Source organism: Cibotium barometz, unplaced genomic scaffold (genome assembly GCF_041138505.1).
Source record: "Cibotium barometz isolate CiBa-2024 unplaced genomic scaffold, ASM4113850v1 ctg453, whole genome shotgun sequence".
In the NCBI taxonomy this organism is placed as follows: Eukaryota; Viridiplantae; Streptophyta; class Polypodiopsida; order Cyatheales; family Cibotiaceae; genus Cibotium; species Cibotium barometz.
Window position 1 is genome coordinate 1,016,716 of NW_028229442.1, and position 18,416 is coordinate 1,035,131.

Here is an 18,416-nt window from a genome sequence, read left to right on the forward strand (position 1 = left end):
AGGTGAAGAGCAAAAGCTGAAGATGAAGCTCAGGAGAAAAGACACCAAGGACAAGAAGTCGTCGGGCAAGAACAAGAAGCAGTTGAAGTGTTATGGTGCAAAAGATGGGTTAAAGAATGACTTTCGACACTTTGTCACCGGTGGTATCTTCACGGAGGCTTCATGGGTTCGGAAGACAGTTTCTTTCTATGTTTAGCAGTGGTGACTATGCTTCATTGGGGACTTGTGCTTACCACTTGGGTGGAGTGCAAGCATGTTTTGGGTGCTTGAGAATGTATCAAATGAGGCTCAGTCGGAAGCGGAGAAACTTGATGAGGTTCTTATTCCCGAGCAAATACTGGCACACAAGGAAAGAAAGGTACAAGGTAAAGTTTCCCGTCGCTATCCTGTGAAGTTCAAGAACTATTCACCGATGGATGCGAAGTCGATGGAGGAGGGTGACTTAGCAGATTCACCTTAGGTATTGCAGCTTTATCTTGATGCCTTTGAGTTGGAGCCGACTCTTGTGACGGCTCATTCAGGTTCAGCAGAGCATAGGTCTAGAGCATTGCCAAGAGGGGGGTAGCACCTCCGCTCCCTTGTTACAAACAGGCTCAGTTGTCATCTAGGAGTCGCTTGGTGACATCTTTGTATTCACCCGAAGGTACTGGAGGCTGACAGTACATCTGCTTATGGGACTTCTATGATATTGTGTACTAGTCACATGAGATGGTAAAGTTGGGTATGGTTCACAGTCGGCCGCACCTTGAACTATAATTGCAACTATGGATAACTCTATGGAGGGCATAAGTCTTGCGAGCAGTCCTAGAGTTGGTTTGGTTCATGGATATATGGATTGAACTCTATTTGTGCATGTATGCATACACTTTTTGAGGTATTATTGTATTCTGGTGCCATTGGATCTTGGTATCATTGAGAATACTTTGGGTAATACTTTGGATTGTGTCGTGTGATGCATGTATGTTGGTATGATACATCAAGTACTTTATTATGTTCATGGATGCACCACTGGGTGTGACTCCTGCGGGATGGCCATGAGACATATGTGGGAAGTACTTAGTGGATGTATTGTTTGGATGCATTGACTGCTTTCATATGCTCATGTTGTACCACCACTCGTGGGTCCTGCGGGATGTCCATGGGCGTAAGGCTTGCGAGCAGCCCTTAGACTGTTACAATGCGTCTAAGTGTCACGACCCTGTGTTCTTCTCTGGACAGTATGCAAGTGTGCACGGGGACATGGTGGACAGTGTGAATGGCATCAGTTTTGAGTTTTTTTTTTTTTAAAGAAAACCCATGTGTGGACCACCCCATGTGGGGGGAGGGGACAAAAGGTTTTAAAAACCTTTAAAAACATTATAATACCCTTTATGAAAGTAAACGTGGCTCATATGCTATTATTGGGGCCACGTGTGTGCTTTTTCTAAAGAGGGGCTGACGGGCAGAAAAGAGGCGCCTCTTTTGGTGAAAAGGTGCTTTTTCGCTTGGGAGGGCTGCTCGGCTGGGTACACAGGAGGGCACGCTGATGTTTCTCTCTCTCTCCCACGTTTCTGTGAAGGGCAGGGCAAGAGAGAGGCATACAGGCTGCTCGACTGGTTCTCTCTATAGGCACACAGTCAGGCTGCAGAATCAGCAAGGCTTTTCTCTTCGCAAGTGGCAGGCTGCAGGGTCCTTTTGTGCGCAGGCACATACAGGGCTGCAGGAGGCAGACAGAGCTGGTGCAGGCTGCAAGGTCCTTTCGTGCACAGGCACACACAGGGCTGCAGGAGGCAGATAGAGCTGGTGCCAAGACTGACGGCTGCATGCTGAGGGCTGATATAGGCTTTTGGAAGAACTGTAGGCGGGCAGCGCTGGATTCAGCCCTGGAAAAACAGCTGGAGGGAGATCTGCGCTTCTTGGAAGAGCTACAGTCGCGGGCTGTCACCAATTGGCCGACCATTTGGTCCATCTCCAGATTTGTGTCTCGTTCACTTGAGGCCAGGCCGGTGTCTCATGTGAAGGGGCCAGTATTTTTGCATAACATGGACGGGAGCCAGACTGGTGCCACCCGTGTGTTAGCAGGATGGTGTCGTATGGACGGGAGCCAAACTGGTGCCACCCGTGTATGACCTGGACTGTGTTCTATCCATGGGATTGTCACGCCATGGAAGGAAGGACCAGTATTTGTGCCGTGTCTTGCCTATGGGACTGTCACTCCATAGGGAGGCTCGTGCCTGGATTTGTGTCTTACCTATGGGACTGTCACTCCATAGGAAGACTGGATTTATGTTTTCTGTCATGCCATCATTGTGCCCGACAGAAATGTTTAGTACTTGTTCCATGAACGGGAGATATGTCGATGATACTGTTTGCACATGCATTCATGTTTTGCATGTTTGGAACTGTTTTCGCATGACTTGTATTTTTGTGTTTGCCTGTTTGGCGTGCCACTTACTGAGCGGGGACGCCTGCCAATGAGTCGTGAAGTTTGCTCTGTCTTCTGACGAGTTTTGTTGCATGTCAACAGGTGGTAAGTGTATTGCACTTATTTATTTTATAGCACTCTTTTTAACCTTTGTTTTTATAAGGTTGCACGTTCACACTCATTAATGAGTGGACACCCTCCCCAAATATTTCTTGGTGTCCTTGGTAAGGTGGGCACCCACGTTTGGGTCATGGAGGGTAAAAGGGAACCCCTCGTGTGTGGGGGTGGGTGCATGGCCACCTACCCACTCCCCACCTTGGAACTGGCCACCTTCATGCAAGCTAGGGGGGCCGGCCAGCTATTGGACGTGTATCCCTCTCCAACGCTAACATATAGGCGACCATTCTATCCGGCGATGCACCTTGGATCCGACTGTGCAGGCGACCATTCCAACTGGCTATTCACCTTGCATTCAACTGTGTGCAGGACCTCACCTTCCTCTCCTCTCTGCAGGCGGCTGTGCCCAGACTCCTCTCCACTCTGCAGGCGGCTACACCCAGACTCCTCTCCCCTCAGCAAGCCGCTGCGCCCAGACTCCTCTCCACTCTGCAGGCGGCTGCGCCCAGACACAGGCGGCTGCGCCGGACACCTCTCCACTTGCTGACGGCTGCACTCAGATCTCCAGGCGGCTGCGCACTCTTCTCTCTTGCTAGCAGGCTGCTGCGCCCTGGTGTCCTTCTCTAGCCTTTCTGCAGCTGCACTTAGGCGCCTCTGGTATCTATCTTCCACTAGCGAGATACAGGTAAGTGGATTGAGATTTAAGCAAAGGACTTTGATGTAAATCTTATAAGGGATACTCTCTGCTGCTAACACTCGTTTGGTGCCGGGTAGTCCAAGCTTCTGGAGAACCACGGTCCATGGGTGCCGAGATCGGGAGAGCCAGGCGTTAGTACGGGAGCGCCTATTTGTGCATGGTCCTGGAACACCAGTGGGGCGCTCTCTGCGGATTCCAGTGAAGGCACAGGACCGTAGAGACTAGACTTCTTCTAGTGGATCACTCTCCTTCGAACGTCTACTTCGAGTCTCTTGTTTAGTAACTGTATTCATCCCAGTTGTACATGGACATCATCTGGTTCATTGAACCCATGGAGCATTGTATCTTTTAAATACTCCCAATAATATATCATATATTGAGGGGGGGGTCGGCCCGTTCCGGCCCCAGTGCTGGTGTCCATTGATCAACATTTCATTTCATTACAGTTCTCAGTTGTTATTAAGTTGTCCATTCAAATTGTGATATTTAAGTTGTGCTATTACGCGTGTGGGTGTCCTACAGGGTCCTATTCCCACTTCACGGGATCGGTTTCACGGGCTGTGCTGCAAAGTGCAGAGGCGCAGCCTAGTACTTGTTTACACATGCTTTTAGGAGATTAAACTCGGCTGCTGTGCTGTGCTACAGGGCAGAGTGTTGGTCATGACCACTCTCGGCTAGTTCAGGTGTGAACACAGCTTACTCACGGGCACTTTTTCCCTATGACTGGACACAGTTTTTTTCCCGTGTGAACACGCTTATGTGTTGGGCACTTTGCCCTAGGCCTTTTAGTACACTCACTTGTACTTTCATTTTCATATCATTATTGAGTACATCTTTTCCAGCACTCTTGAGCTTCACTCGTTTTCTCTCTCTTGCAGCTGTGTGTGTGTCTGTGTGTAGGCTTCTCCCCCCATACCCAACATTGGTATCAGAGCTTGGCTAGGGTTAGCATTAGGGTTTGCCCCCCTGCTACCCGTCAAAGCTTCAGCCTATTGTCCATACACGCCCCTCCTTGAAGCGACTGTACCTGCTGCCCGTTGATTGTACCTACTGCTGGTCGACTGTACCAGCACCGTTGACTGTACCAGCTGCGCCGTACAAGCGCCACCGCCGCCCGACTGTACCAGCTGCACTGTACTACGCCGCCCTACCCTCGCCGATTGTACTTGCTTATTGTACCTGCTGCCCGACTGCAGTTGCCCCACTGTACCTGTGCCGCCCATCTGTATGTGTTGTTCGCTGCCCCAGATCTGCGCCGCCGATTGCACTCGCCACCCTTGCTTCGCCCTACTGTGTCAGATCTACCACGTTGCCGACTGTACTCGCCGCCCTTGCTTCGCCTGATTGTACCAGCTACATCGTACTGTTGCCTCATGCCCATACTGCTGCCCACTACAACCTCAGTAATTTTCTTACTGATTTTTTTTCTGCAATTTTTTAAAAATTCAGAAATTGCTAGAAAAGTAGCAAATTAACTGCATTATTTTTGGGGCTTTTCACCATTGAGCCTACAATTGCAACATTGGCACACATTGGCATTGATTTCAGCAAATTTGGTGCGTAATTGCACTAGAAATTTGGGGATTTTGCAGAAATTGGCACTATTTGCAGGCAATTTTGGGTATTGCAGGCACATTTGGTTGGCATTGGAGCATTTCCCCCAAATTTTTTGGGAGTTACAACATTATTGCAGCATTACTACTCGTTTGAACACACTTGTGACCACCATGTCTGGGAATACTAGTGATTTATTTGGTATGCTTTCCGTTGAGGATAAGTTGGATGGCACCAACTATCCTATGTGGGCATACATGATGAAACATGTACTTGTTGCAAAGAATTTGTGGGCTTATGTATCAGGGGCTGATGTCAGGCCCATTGCTCCTACACAAGCAGCAAGTACTTCCGGAACCATGGATGCAGGTAATGATGTATCTTCAGGTGGTGCTACATCTTCTGCACCTTTGCCACCCACTCCAAAACAACTCAGATAGGATGCCAAGGATGCTCAGGCACATGCTTTGATTGCCCTCTCATGCAGAAGGTAGGTTATACCGCACATTCGTTCATGCACCTCTTCTAAGGGTGCATGGGATGTACTTACTTCTTTGTATCAGGTTCGCAATGAGGCCCGTGTTGCCCATCTTCGCAAGAAGATTGAGTCTTAGCATATGGATGAGGGTGACTCAATGGACAAGTTCCTTACCCGCATCAAGGATTTGCGAGAGCAGCTCATCAATATTGATGAGGTCATTCCAGATGGTTCACTTGTATCTACAGTGCTTCAGGGTTTACCAGAATCCTATCAAGGTTTTGCTACTACTCTTCGTCTACTCATGAAGGGTAATCCAAACTTGTATACCTTTGATGAGTTGGTGACTCTCTTACTGCAAGAGGAGCAGTCTCATTCTAATAGGACCACTATGCTTTCTGTTGATCAAGCATTTGGTGCCTTTGACCGAAACAAAGGTAAATCTGGGGCTTCATCTAGTGGTAAACCTAAGGGCAAACCACATGCCCATTCAGATTCTACCTCGTTTAAAGAGGGTGACAACAAGAAAAAGAAGAGATGCAACTATTGTAGAAAACCTGGCCATCTTATTGAGGAATGTAGGAAGCGCATTGAGAGTGAAAAGAAAAAGAAGCAGCAAGGTTTGGCTGCTACTGTGGACACTAAAGAAGAGGCAAAATTTGCTCATGAGGGATATGCATTAGTGGTTACATGCAGTTTGCCTGCTTCTTGTATGTCTATCTCAGCTGGAGATTGGTACTTTGACAGTGGTGCTTCTAAGCACGTCACTTCTTGCAGAGATCTCTTTGCCAATTTGCAGGATTCACCTCCACATGGCATAGTTATGTGTGCCAATGATGCTTCTTACTCCATTAAAGGCATTGGCAATGTGGAGCTAACAGCATGTGATGGGGATAGCTTTACTCTTTGTGACACTTTATATGTACCCTCAATGCATGTAAGCTGTGAACTCATTTGACAAATATCCCCCCCCTCGATCTGTATGCAATGTGACAAGCTTGTGTCCACAAGCATTTTCAGCCATCGGACGGAAGTCTCTGAAAGCTCTAAAGGCACCTGACTTCATTTTTAAACCATACACCCAACAAAACCGAGTGTAGTCATCAATGAACGTGATGAAGTACAAGTGTCCTCCAAAAGATGGAGCCCTCATGGGGCCACAAAGATCACTATGATGCTGGTACAGATTTGGCACAGCTTTGTGCAAGTTTTGGCATGGCTGTACACTGATTTGAGTGAGGAAAAGGTTCAATTTCAGCTGCTGTACTTGCCGGTACAGGTTTGGTACATCACAAGAAAGCACTTAGTACTGCTGTACAGTACTTTGGAAGGGCAACAGAGCACATTTAAGGTGCTGTCCAAAATCTGCAGCAACCAGATTTTGGTGATTTCATCACAAACAGTGGGAGAAAAGTTGCATTCTTGCTTCCGCAGTGGGAGATAAAGCTTGGGAGAAAAACTGTGAGCACTTTGTGTGCTTTTGGTGCAAGGAGTCAGGCATTGACAGGTTGCATATTGCTATGGCAACCACATGTGAGAGCTCTTCATTGCTTCACATCAAGAAGCTTGAAGGCTCGCATAATTATGATATTTGGCAAACCCAGTGCTACAATGTGTTGCTCCAGAAAAAGCAGCACAAGCCTATCAAAGAAAGGGATGTAATGCCCGCTTCTCTTACTGCTGAAGAGTGGGAAGATATGGATGAGCTGGCAAGATCTACTATCATGTTGTCTGTGTCAGACTCATTACTTTTCAGCATTCGTGAAGAGAAGACAGCTTGGGGAATATGGCAGAGATTGCAGGACTTGTATGCCCAACAAAGTGCCTCAAGCAAAGTGTATTGGTTGAAGAAACTCATAGGTCTTCAGATGAAGAAAGGGGCGTCTATGACAGCCCATCTAAATGAGTTTAATGGTATTGTCAGCCAGGTCATTAATCAAAAGTTGGCAATGGACGATGAGTTCAAAGCCACTTTTCTCTTATGCACTTTGCCAGAGAGTTGGGACACATTCAGGACAGCCACTAGCAATTCGAATGCTATGCTGTCATATGCAGATGTTGAGGGTGCTCTTCTTCAAGAAGAGATGAACAGGAAAAACAACTCTGTTGGAAAGTCCAATGCAATGAATGCACGTGGGAGATCCCAGCAAAGGGGGAAAAGCCAAGAAAGGGGAAGGAGCAAGTCTCGCTCCAAAAAGGATTTGGAATGCCATTATTGTGGCAAGAAGGGACACATTAAAAAGCAATGCTACAAATGGAAAAATGATCAAAAGGAAAAGGGAAAAGGCAAAGACAAAGAGAAAGATGAAGCCAAAGATGTAAAGCCAAAGGGCAAAAGTGGAGTCAAGATTGAAGAAATCAATGTGTCACATGCAGGTGGTAGTGAGGATGAGGTCCTATTTACTTCTTCACTTGATGCCCATTCACTTCTTACAGGTGGTCATGGTATGCACTCATGGATCATTGATTCAGGTGCCTTCTTTCATGTCACAGGTTGCAGAGACTTGTTTGTCAGGTATACTGCTGGCAATGAAGGAGTGGTTTATTTGGGTGATAACCATACATGCAAGATTCTTGGCAGAGGTGATGTGAGGCTTGTGTTTTCAGATGGCTCACAGCTTATGCTCCATGATGTCAGGCATGTGCCTGAGATCAAGAAGAATCTGCTTTCTACTGGACAGCTTGATGATGCTGATTATGTTACCACATTTGGTCGTGGAAAGTGGAAAATTAGTAAGGGCTCACTGGTTGTTGCCAGAGGCTCTAAGGTGGACACTCTTTACTTTATGCATGCAGGTGTTTGTCACCATGCTAATGTAAATGCAACCGAGCTGCCGGAAATCTCTATGTGGCATAGCCGGTTGGGACACATGAGTGTCAAAGGAATGGAGCAATTGTCTCGTTTGGGTTACTTGCCTTCTCTAAAGTTTTCAAGTTTTCAGTTTTGTGAGCATTGTATATATGGTAGGCAACTACAGTGCCCCCACAAGAAAGCTCTTGGACAGAAAGATGCTCAGTTAGAGCTTGTGCATACAGATGTATGTGAGATGCCTCAGCTTTCTTTGGGAGGGGCAAAATATTTTGTGTCTTTTATTGATGATGCCACACGCAAGGTGTGGGTTTATCCTCTTCGTTTGAAGAGTGATACATTTTCAGTGTTTCAGAAGTTTGTTGCTCATGTTGAGAATCAAACTGGCAAAACACTGAAGGCTTTGCGTTCCAACAATGGTGGAGAGTATATGTCCAAACAGTTTCAGGACTTTTGTGATGCTAAAGGCATCAAGAGGGAGCTCTCTACTCCTTATGATCCTCCACAAAACGGGACAGCAGAGAGGATGAACAGGACCATACAGGAGAAGGTCCATTCTATGTTGTCACATGCTGCATTACCTCATGGTTTTTGGGCTGAAGCTGTTATGACAGCCGTTCACCTTATAAATAGGTCACCTAACACGAGGCTTGGTGGGAAAGTGCCAGAGGAAGTATGGACAGGGAAGCCTCCGTCATACAAGCACTTGAGAGTGTTTGGTTGCGTTGCGTACGTGCACATACGCAGGGAAATGCGCACCAAACTTGATCCTAAGTCTCACAAATGCATATTCCTAGGATATGGTGACAGAGGTGAAATGGGGTATAGACTTTGGGATCCCATGAATAGAAAGATCATACGCAGCAATGATGTCATTTTTGATGAAACATGCATGTATAAGGAGCCTGCAAGGCAACAGGAGCCTGGTAGAGTCATCTGTGATGATGATGGACATCATGGACAACAACAAAGGGCTGTAAATCAGCCATTACAGCAGGAAAACCAGCCCTTAAATGGTGCTGAAAATGGTCCAAATGGACAGCCAGAGATGGCAGAATGATGGTCATTGGGTACGGAGGTCCACTACCCTCCAGAGCCCCTGACAGGTTTGTTCCAGGGGTTGACTACTTGATGCTCACTGACTGTGGGGAGCCCTCATGTTATAAGGAGGCTTTACAGAGGGCAGACAAGGCTCTTTGGGAGCGTGCCATGAAGTCAGAGATGGATTCTCTGCACGAAAATGGAACATGGAAGTTGGTGCATTTGCCTGCAGGCAAGAAGGTTTTGCCATGCAAGTGGGTTTACAGGCTCAAAGTTGCACCAGATGCAAAGCCAAGGTACAAAGCCAGGTTAGTGGCTAAGGGCTTCAAGCAGAAATATGGTGTGGACTTTGATGAGATCTTCTCTCCAGTGGTCAAAATGACCACACTTAGAGCTGTGTTAGCTTTGGTTGCGCATGATGATCTGGACTTGATTTAGATGGATGTGAAGACTGCTTTTCTTCACGGTGATCTCCATGAGGAGATATATGTGCAGCAGCCAGAGGGTTATGCAGTGAGTGGAAAGGAGAAGCTTGTATGCAAGCTGAAAAAGAGTCTTTATGGGCTCAAACAGGCACCAAGAGAATGGTATCATAAATTTGATACATTCATGAAATCTCAGAAATTCAGGAGAAGTGACATAGATCACTGCTTGTACACCAAGAAAGCTTTGGATGGCAGTCTATTGATCCTCATCTTGTATGTTGATGATATGTTGATTGCCAGGAAATCTCGTAAGGAGATGGATACCTTGAAGCAGAGGCTGCATCAAACCTTTGATATGAAGGATTTGGGTGATGCAAATCACATCTTGGGTATGCGGATACTTCGGGACAGAAATCAGCATGTGTTGTATTTGTCTCAGAAGGAATACATTGGCAAAGTCTTGCAGAGGTTCAATATGGACGGGGGGAAGAAGACTAGTACTCCTTTGCCTCCATATGTGAAACTCAGTGCTATGGACAGCCCACAGTCAGATAGAGACAGGGCTGATATGGCCAAGATTCCGTATGCTTCAGCTTGTGGCAGTCTCATGTATGCCATGGTTGCTACTAGGCCGGCATTGCATTTGCAGTGGGAGTGGTTTCTAGATACATGGCCAACCCTGGCAAGAAGCATTGGGAAGCAGTGAAGGTGTCATGAGATACCTGAAGGGCACACAGGATTTGTGCATTTGTTTTGGCAAACAGGATGCATTAGTGCATGGTTACACGGATTCGGATTATGCCGGTCATCCAGATAACCGGAAGTCTACTACCGGTTATGTGTTTACATTCACAGGAGGTGCTGTGTCATGGATATCCAGGATGCAGAAGTGCACTGCCTTATCTACTACAGAGGCCGAGTATATTGCAGCCACAGAGGCTTGCAAGGAGGCATTATGGCTATCTCGGTTAGCGGTTGATTTGGGTTATACAGGGGATATTCCATTGTTGCATTGTGACAGTCAGAGTGCCATCCAGTTGGCAAAGAACCCTGTCTTTCATGCAAAGACGAAGCATGTGGATGTGAAGTATCACTTCATCAGAGAGGTGATAGAGAACAAGCAAATTCAGCTTGTTAAGATTCATACGGATGACAACCCGGCTGATCTATTGACAAAGAGTTTGCCTCCGGAGCGGTTTGCTCATTGCAAACACTTGATGGGCATTGGATGAGGCCATTTTCAGCCTTGATATGGCCTTGTATATTATCATGTACATGCTGATTTTTCTTTTCCTTTACTTAAGGGCACTTTGCCTTTAAGTGGGAGGTTGTTGGGGTAAAGGCACTATGCCCACCCTTATAGTGTGTACAAGCCCATAAGTTATAGTACATAGTACACTTAGTACTTTTAATGTACTAAGTGCACTATGTGTACTAGTGCAATATACAGGTGTGATAGGGGAGTCACACACTCATATCTTCATGAGTTGACTTATCCCCACAACTCTCTCTCTCCCTTGTTCTCTCTGTGTATGTCTCTCACATGAATTAACCTAACCCTAATTCTTCCTTCTCCCACACACCCTCCACGCCATCTTCTTCCCACGCTGCAGCCAAGTATCTTCTCCCTTGCAAGTGGGTACTCCTACTCTCACAGCAGGCGGCTCTGGTCTTTTGTGGTGGTACTTGTCTTGATGGTTCACCCCGAGGCGACTGTTTCTTCAACAAGGTGTTATATCTTCTAAGGCTGCCTCTCTATTTCCTACTTTGAAAGAGGTTGCTCGTCTTCTCCACCGGCGACTACAAGAGGACTTCACATCTACTAGGTGGCTACAACTTCTACACAAATACCATGGGTATTGGTTCTCTATCTGCCATCCACAAGTAAGTGAATTTCAGATTTAAGTAAAGTATTTTTGTGTTAAATCTGATAAGGGATCCCCAACTCCCTACACGGAAACACCCGTTCGGTGCCGCGTTGTCCAAGCTCTATTGGAGAACCACAGTCCAAAGGTGCTGAGATCGGGAGAGCCAGGCGTTAGTACGAGAGCGCCTGTTTGTGCGTGGTCTCGGAACACCAGTGAGGCGCTCTCCACGGAGTCCAGTGAAAGCACAAGACCGTAGAGATTGGACCACGCTAGTGGTCATTCTGCTTCAAGCATCTACATCGAATTTCGACTTCGAGCCTATTTTGTTTGGTACTGTTTTCATGTGTACATGGACATCATCTGGTTCTTGGAACCCATGGAGCATTGTATTTGTTAAATACTCCCAATAAATATATCATATATTGAGGGGGGGGTCGGCCCGTTCCGGCCCCAGTGCTGGTGTCCATCTTTCCATTTCATTTCATTTCAATTTCAAGTTGTATTAAGTTGTCCATTTCAAATTTGTGGTTTTAAAGTTGTGGTATTAAGCGTGTGGGTGTCCAACGGAGTCTTCCCACTTGACGGGATCAGTTTCAGGTGGCCAGAGATTCATCGTCTTGTTTGACAGCGGCAGCACGTAGGATGTGGTCACGGAATAGGCCGTAGGCGGGCCCGTTTTGTCCTGACTTCGGTGGACAAACAGGTTGAGGGTTTTAGCACAGGCGTGACAACGAGCGTCAAGTATGAAGCGCTAGGTGCTAAGTTCGTTATTCAGGGCATAGAATTTGTGCGCGATTTTATGGTTGCCCCTCTTGTAGGAGTAGACATAATTTTGGGTATTCAGTGGTTTCACAAGTTTCTTCCCGATGTCAAGTGGGACAAGCACACATTCCAGATCAATCGGAATGTGTCAAACACCCCAGTGACCATTAAGTGTGAGCCAAGAATTCCAAACTTTCCGCTCATAAGCCACTTGCAAGCTAAGCAAGCAGTCACGAAAGGCACACATTGTGCAATGATATACATCCAGACAGCCTAGACGGTGGCCAGTGCTTCTGAGAAGTACTCGGCTCTTCCATGAAAAGTTCCAGAAGATTTTTCTTCGGGACTGTCTCCCTCCCCAGCTCCCCCCGTCCAGACCGGAGGACCACAAGATTGACCTCCTCCCAGGATCGTAACCCCCGAGCAAGTTTCCGTATCGCCTTTCCAAGGCAATGGAATCGGAGTTGGACCGCCAACTCCAAGAATTGTTGCAATCTGGCTTCATCCGCCCCAACGTATCGCCATTTGCAACACCGATCTTATTTGTCAAGAAGAAAGATGGGTCTTCTCGATTGTGTCTCGATTATCGTGCACTCAATAAGCTGACTATCAAGAGTCGATTCCAGATGCCTCGAGTAGATTATATTCTGGAGAGACTGAATGGAGCAAAGGTGTTCTCGAAACTTGATTTAAAGAGTGGGTACCACCAAGTGAGGATTGTGGAGGGGGGCATCCCCAAGATAGCCTTCCGTATGGAAGGCCCTGCTATGAATTTGTGGTCATGCCATTTGACTTGACGAACGCCCCAGCTACATTTAACCACATGATGATGCGTGTTTTCTAGGATTTGATTGAAAAGTGTGTGTTCATATTTCTGGACGACATACCAGTATTTTCAGCTACGGTTGAGCAACATGACATTGATGTGGAGAAAGTCCTTAGGTTGCCGGAAAGCAACGAGCTCTACATCAATGAAAAGAAGTCGGAATTTTATATGTTCCAGCTGCATTACTTGGGAGACATAATTAGTGCAGAAGACATTCGACTTGATCCGGCTAAAGTGACCCAGATTGTCAATTGGGAAGTACCTCAGACAGCTTATGACATCAGATCCTTTGTGGATATATGCCAGGCATACTCCACCCACAGACAAGTTTTCTGACCTCTCGACAGATCTCACCGATCTGCTAAAGGGTGTGAAGATACGAAGGCAACGAATTCAAATGACTCCATGAGCGTTGGAGGCATTCCAGAACCTCAAGGTGGCTTTGTCAGAAGCGCATTGTTTAGCACTTGTCTCGTGGAACGAGCCATTTCAGGTGATCACCGATGCGAGTAACATCGCAATTGGAGGTGTGTTACAACAGAATGGTCATCCAGTAGCTTACATGTCTTGTAAGTTACTGCCTACATAGAAAAATTACTCAGTCTACGATCGTGAACTCCTAGCAGTTATACAAGCCTTGAAACATTGGAAACATTTTTTGTATGGCCGTGACTTTGAGGTTCACATTGACCATCAGGCATTACGCTGGATTCAGACAATGCCAAGTGCATAGTGGAGTGACCGACAACACCGCTGGAGCCAGATATTCCAGCAATTCGGTGGTATGATTGAGTACCTTCCAGGAAAGGCCAATCCAGTGGCTGATGCTTTGAGCAGGAAGGGACAAGTGACTTTGATTCAGACCACGAGACTCGACCTTGTTGGTACAGGACTAGATGACATGAAGCACGCGTACGCGGATTCCAAGGAATTCGGTACACAATGGGAATAGGCATTTGATGCCACAGGACCATGCCACTTTCAGATACGCGATGGTTGGCTTTTCTACAAAGGCCGACTGTGTGTTATGAAGTCGTTCAGGGCAGCTCTTCTCCATGATGTCCATGACGCCATTACTGGTGGTCATAGGGGCATGAATTCGACTCTGGAGAAATTGGAACGACAATATTATTGGCCAAAGATGAGGCGAGATGTGTTTACATATGTACAACGCTGTGATATTTGTCAAAAGGTGAAAGCTCCTCGCGGAAAGAAGATAGGGTTATTACAGCCCTTGCCAATTCCTGAGGGTCCTTTCCAAGATATTTCAATGGACTTTGTCACAAATCTGCCTCCTAGTCCGAGTAAGCGTAATACGCAATGCTTAACTATTGTTGATAGATTTAGCAAATTTGGTATGCTTATTCCTTGCAGGGCCAATGTGACCACCGAGGATGTTGCCCAGTTGTTTATTCGGCATTGGTACACAATTGGCGGGATTCCTAGGACCATAGTGTCAGACCAAGATACCAAGTTTACCAGTCATTTTTGGAGGGCATTGTTTGATAACTTTGGTACTAAATTGAATTTTTCCAGTGCATTCCACCCACAGACGGTGGACGGCCAAATAGAGATATACAACCAGTTGGCCTTTGATGTGCTGAAGTGTTATGTCCACGATCAGCAAGGTCAGTGGGAATCTTATTTGCCTTTAGTTCAAGCTGTTTTGAATGATTCTTTTTCTTCAGCTATTGGCAGGACTCCATATGAGGCAGCGTTTAGAAGACCTTTCTAGTCGTTTTTGACCACGACCTCGTCTTCAGTACCTGAAGCAAACAGAGTGACGGAGTCTTACCAGGAGATTTTAGAGTCAGTAAAAGACAGGTTGGCTAAAGCGCAAGAGGCCTACACTTGACAGGCCAATAAAGACCTAAGGGATATGAAGTTTTCGGAAGGGGATTGGGTTTATCTAAGGATTATGAAGCAAAGGTTGAAACAGGTGGGCAAGCGATGCCCAAAGTTGTCTTTCAAGAGCTTCGGACCTTTTCCCATCCAGAAGAAGATTAATGAGGTGTCTATGCAGTTAAAGCTACCTCCGAGTTGGACTATGCACGATGTATTTCATGTCAGTTGGTTAAAGGCATATGCATGTCCGATCCCTTCAGAAGTTAAAGACGAGGCGGAACCAGATATTGTTGATGAAGCAGAAGTTATGGTTCCAGAATAGATCCTTCTACACCGTTTCAAGCATGGCTCAGGCCAAAGACAAAGACAGTTCCTCACGCAGTTTCAGGACCGAGGGACCCACGAAGCGGTATGGCTTGACAAAGAGTTTTTCGAAGACTATCCGGCGTGATTGACGGATTATTTGGAGGCTATGTAGCTTCCGTCAAGTTAAGCAGAAGGGGATGTCACGTGCATCCCGCACTTGGATACCACGTAGACATATCTCTACAGAAGGTGTAGGACCTAGGATGGTAAACTGGTCCCATGTGAGCCCAGTCCGGGGGACGAGTCAGCCAGGGATCCATCCCAGTCGTCCGAGGTCAGGTGTGCATTGTCCTGCACATGAGTCCAAGGTCAGGTGCGCACTATCCTGCACATGAAACAGTGCCAGTTTGCGCTGTGAGTCTCCCTCTAGAATGATGTCAATGATTCTGTGTATCTGGTATGGTAGTGGATGCCAGATCATTGTGTAGACAAGTTAGGATTTGCTTATAGGAACGGGGCCAGCCCATAGGGCTACCCCAAGTACTTGTGTGGTCATGGGGACAAAACCACCCCCATGAGGGCTACGAAGGCCCTCGCTGTACCCACCAGCCATGAATAGGCCATGGAGGGACTGTAGGACAGCCCTAGGGGCAGGCCAGGGGAAGCATACAGGATGTACAACCTATTTATGGTTGTAAGGGCAAGTATGGGGCAGCCCAAGCTCCAAACAGTATTCAAACAATGCCTAGCCTCTTTTACAGTAGGCGCCTAGTGCCCAGCCATCAGGGAAAAGATGCGCAGCTTTTATTTGATTTATTTCAGCATTTATTGCTGTTTATTCCAGCCGTGGGCAGAAAGAGACAGCCGATTGGGATAATAAGCTGGCCGACTGCCTTTTAGTGGTAGTATAAATAGTTGAGCCCACATTCCATTGTGTGATCTCATAATTCACCAAGAGCTAAAGCAACCAAAGGGCCAGGACAGCCAAGGGCTTGCTAACGCAAAGGGGTGAAGGACTGAAGGTCAAGGGCAGCGTTATCTCAGCCAAGAAAGGTCAAGTTTCCTGTATTTTCTTTCCAGATTTACATCATTCTAATAAAGCAAATACACCATTCATGGTGAGGGCCGTACAGAGGGTATTCGGGACCCAATACTATGTCCTTTCCTCTCTCTCCCTCTCTCTCTATTTTCTGCACATCTTCATTCAGTTTTGTGCGTTAATTCCGTCGTGAAAAGTGTGCTGATTTCTGAGCATTGAAGTTATCGATCTCCCCCGAAGCTTCCGCATGTTACACAAAATTTGATACATGGTACAGAATTAGAGTGCTGCAGGTTTCTTCAACCATAACCTCACAAAACAATGCACGCAACACATGCAAATTTAATGTGTGCAAACTAGTTAGCAAATGTGTGTGCAAGCACATGGCTATATGAGGTGAATACATATGTGATGCAAAGTCTTCATATGTCATCTGCATCAAACTGCCCAATATTTTATGTGGGTCATCAAACACTCAAAGGAGAGGATCTTACTTGCAAAAAGCGTTCTACTCGACCACTAGAATGTTCCGGCCCTTGTCCATCATAACCATGAGGAAGCAAAACTACCAGGCCAGCCTGTCGAAGCCACTTTGCTTCTCCACTACTCAAAAACTGGTCAAAGATGACTTGTGCACCATTTGCAAAGTCGCCAAACTGAGCCTCCCATAAAACCAAGGAGTTTGGATTTTCCATAGAGTAACCCAACTCAAAACCAAGCACCCCAAACTCAGAAAGAGAACTGCACCAACCACATCCCACCAGCTCTGTTAGTTAAGATGAAGCTATACAAGCACATACAGGAAAACGAGGCAGTCACAAGCTACACTATACAGTAAATGCACCAGTAACAAATTGATCGTAACAACTTACCTTTTACGACTTTGCAATTGAGTAAGTTTTTTAATCACACTAAGAGATCATGAAAGATACATGTAATAATTGAAAAAACACACTACCATACCATTCCATAATAAAAGACTAGAACGAAATAGTGCAGATGGGAAATTCATGAAAAGTTATTCTTGATTGTGTTGTATGGAATATTGAGTGAGATACAAAGACACACGAAAAATTCCTAAAATTGGGCAAAACAAGTTCAGCTTAGATATTTTGCCTGGGTTTCAAAATGTTTGGGCTAGAAATGGTTTGAAGGCTTTGCAACCTTGAAACAGTTTCTTTCCAGAGAGATGACGAGGCCGATGTGCATGAACATCTGCATGCAACAACAATTTCAAACCATCCACCACAAAAAGCTCAACCTCTTCCGACTGTCGAACGGTCCTTGGGAACATGTGCAACAACTTCTAGAACAGGCCCGGCAGTTATCACTATATAAATGAGGCGTGGGTTATTAATATCATCGACTGACACTTGGTCGGTGCTTGGACCAGGAGTAGTCATACTCCTACCGTAGACCCAGCAGATCACAGTGGTATGAGACGCTAGTGCTGATTTGGCATGAATCTGTGGGAGTGAGTATTAGTCCTTGGCTCAGGGGAGGTTTGCGGACACGAAACATGGGTGGCTAGTGAGCTTGCCCCCTACACCCTTCTATGTTGTTTGTACTAACCTTGTGTTTAGCATGTGATTTAGGTGATTTAGGGAGAATCTCAGAGTTGGTATCATAGCAAAGCTAAACATGGAGGTGGAAAAGCAAGGTTTGCATGTCTCACACATGGTTGCAAGTATGTCGAGAATCCCTTTTCTTGTGGTATTTGTTAGGGTTTTGATCTCGGTTGAAAAGGTAAGGTGCTTTTTTTAGTTTTTTTGTCACGCATGCTTGAAACATGTGGTCCTGAAGGTGGGAGAGAGAGAGAGAGAAGGTGCATGAGAGAGGGTGTATGCAAAAAGTGTGCAATTCCATGGTCGTTTTTCATGTAGAGACCCTAAAAGCAGCAAAATCCTAAAATCAGTCCTCGTGTGTGCATGGTCACCATCAGGGAGGCTCGTATGCGTCAGGCATGCACTGCAGAAAAGCAGCACAGATGGGTGTAAATATGTATGGATGCAGTTGTGTATGGCAGGTGTACAAGAGATCGACCAAGGGGCTGCACAGCATGGACTGATTCAGGCCGACCAGAGTGTGGGCAGGTTAGCGTTAACAAAACAGCAGCTATGGAGGCTTAAACAAATACATGGTGATGAATGTTGTAAAGAGAGACTGAGAGTTGTCACCAACTGAAAGAGAGGAGCTCAGTGATTGCACAACTCGAAGATTTAATGATTTTAAAAGCTTCAAAGAG

General features: G+C 46.2%; 2 protein-coding genes across 2 annotated transcripts in view; both read right to left on the minus strand.

Moving 5' to 3' along the window:
• LOC147602586 (uncharacterized) overlaps positions 1-4,593 on the minus strand; it is a 30,822-nt gene extending 26,229 nt beyond the window's left edge. Inside the window, exons 1-2 of the mRNA XM_086797849.1 lie at positions 4,398-4,593; positions 2,899-3,192 (exon numbers count right to left, since the gene is read on the minus strand). Coding sequence (XP_086653975.1) covers positions 2,899-3,192; positions 4,398-4,593 — 490 coding nt within the window. The remainder of the gene's footprint in view (positions 1-2,898; positions 3,193-4,397) is intronic.
• The window catches only part of LOC147602585 (uncharacterized), a 76,962-nt gene that overhangs the window by 29,264 nt on the left and 29,282 nt on the right, over positions 1-18,416 (minus strand). The window contains exon 4 of the mRNA XM_086797850.1: positions 16,666-16,912. Coding sequence (XP_086653976.1) covers positions 16,666-16,912 — 247 coding nt within the window. The remainder of the gene's footprint in view (positions 1-16,665; positions 16,913-18,416) is intronic.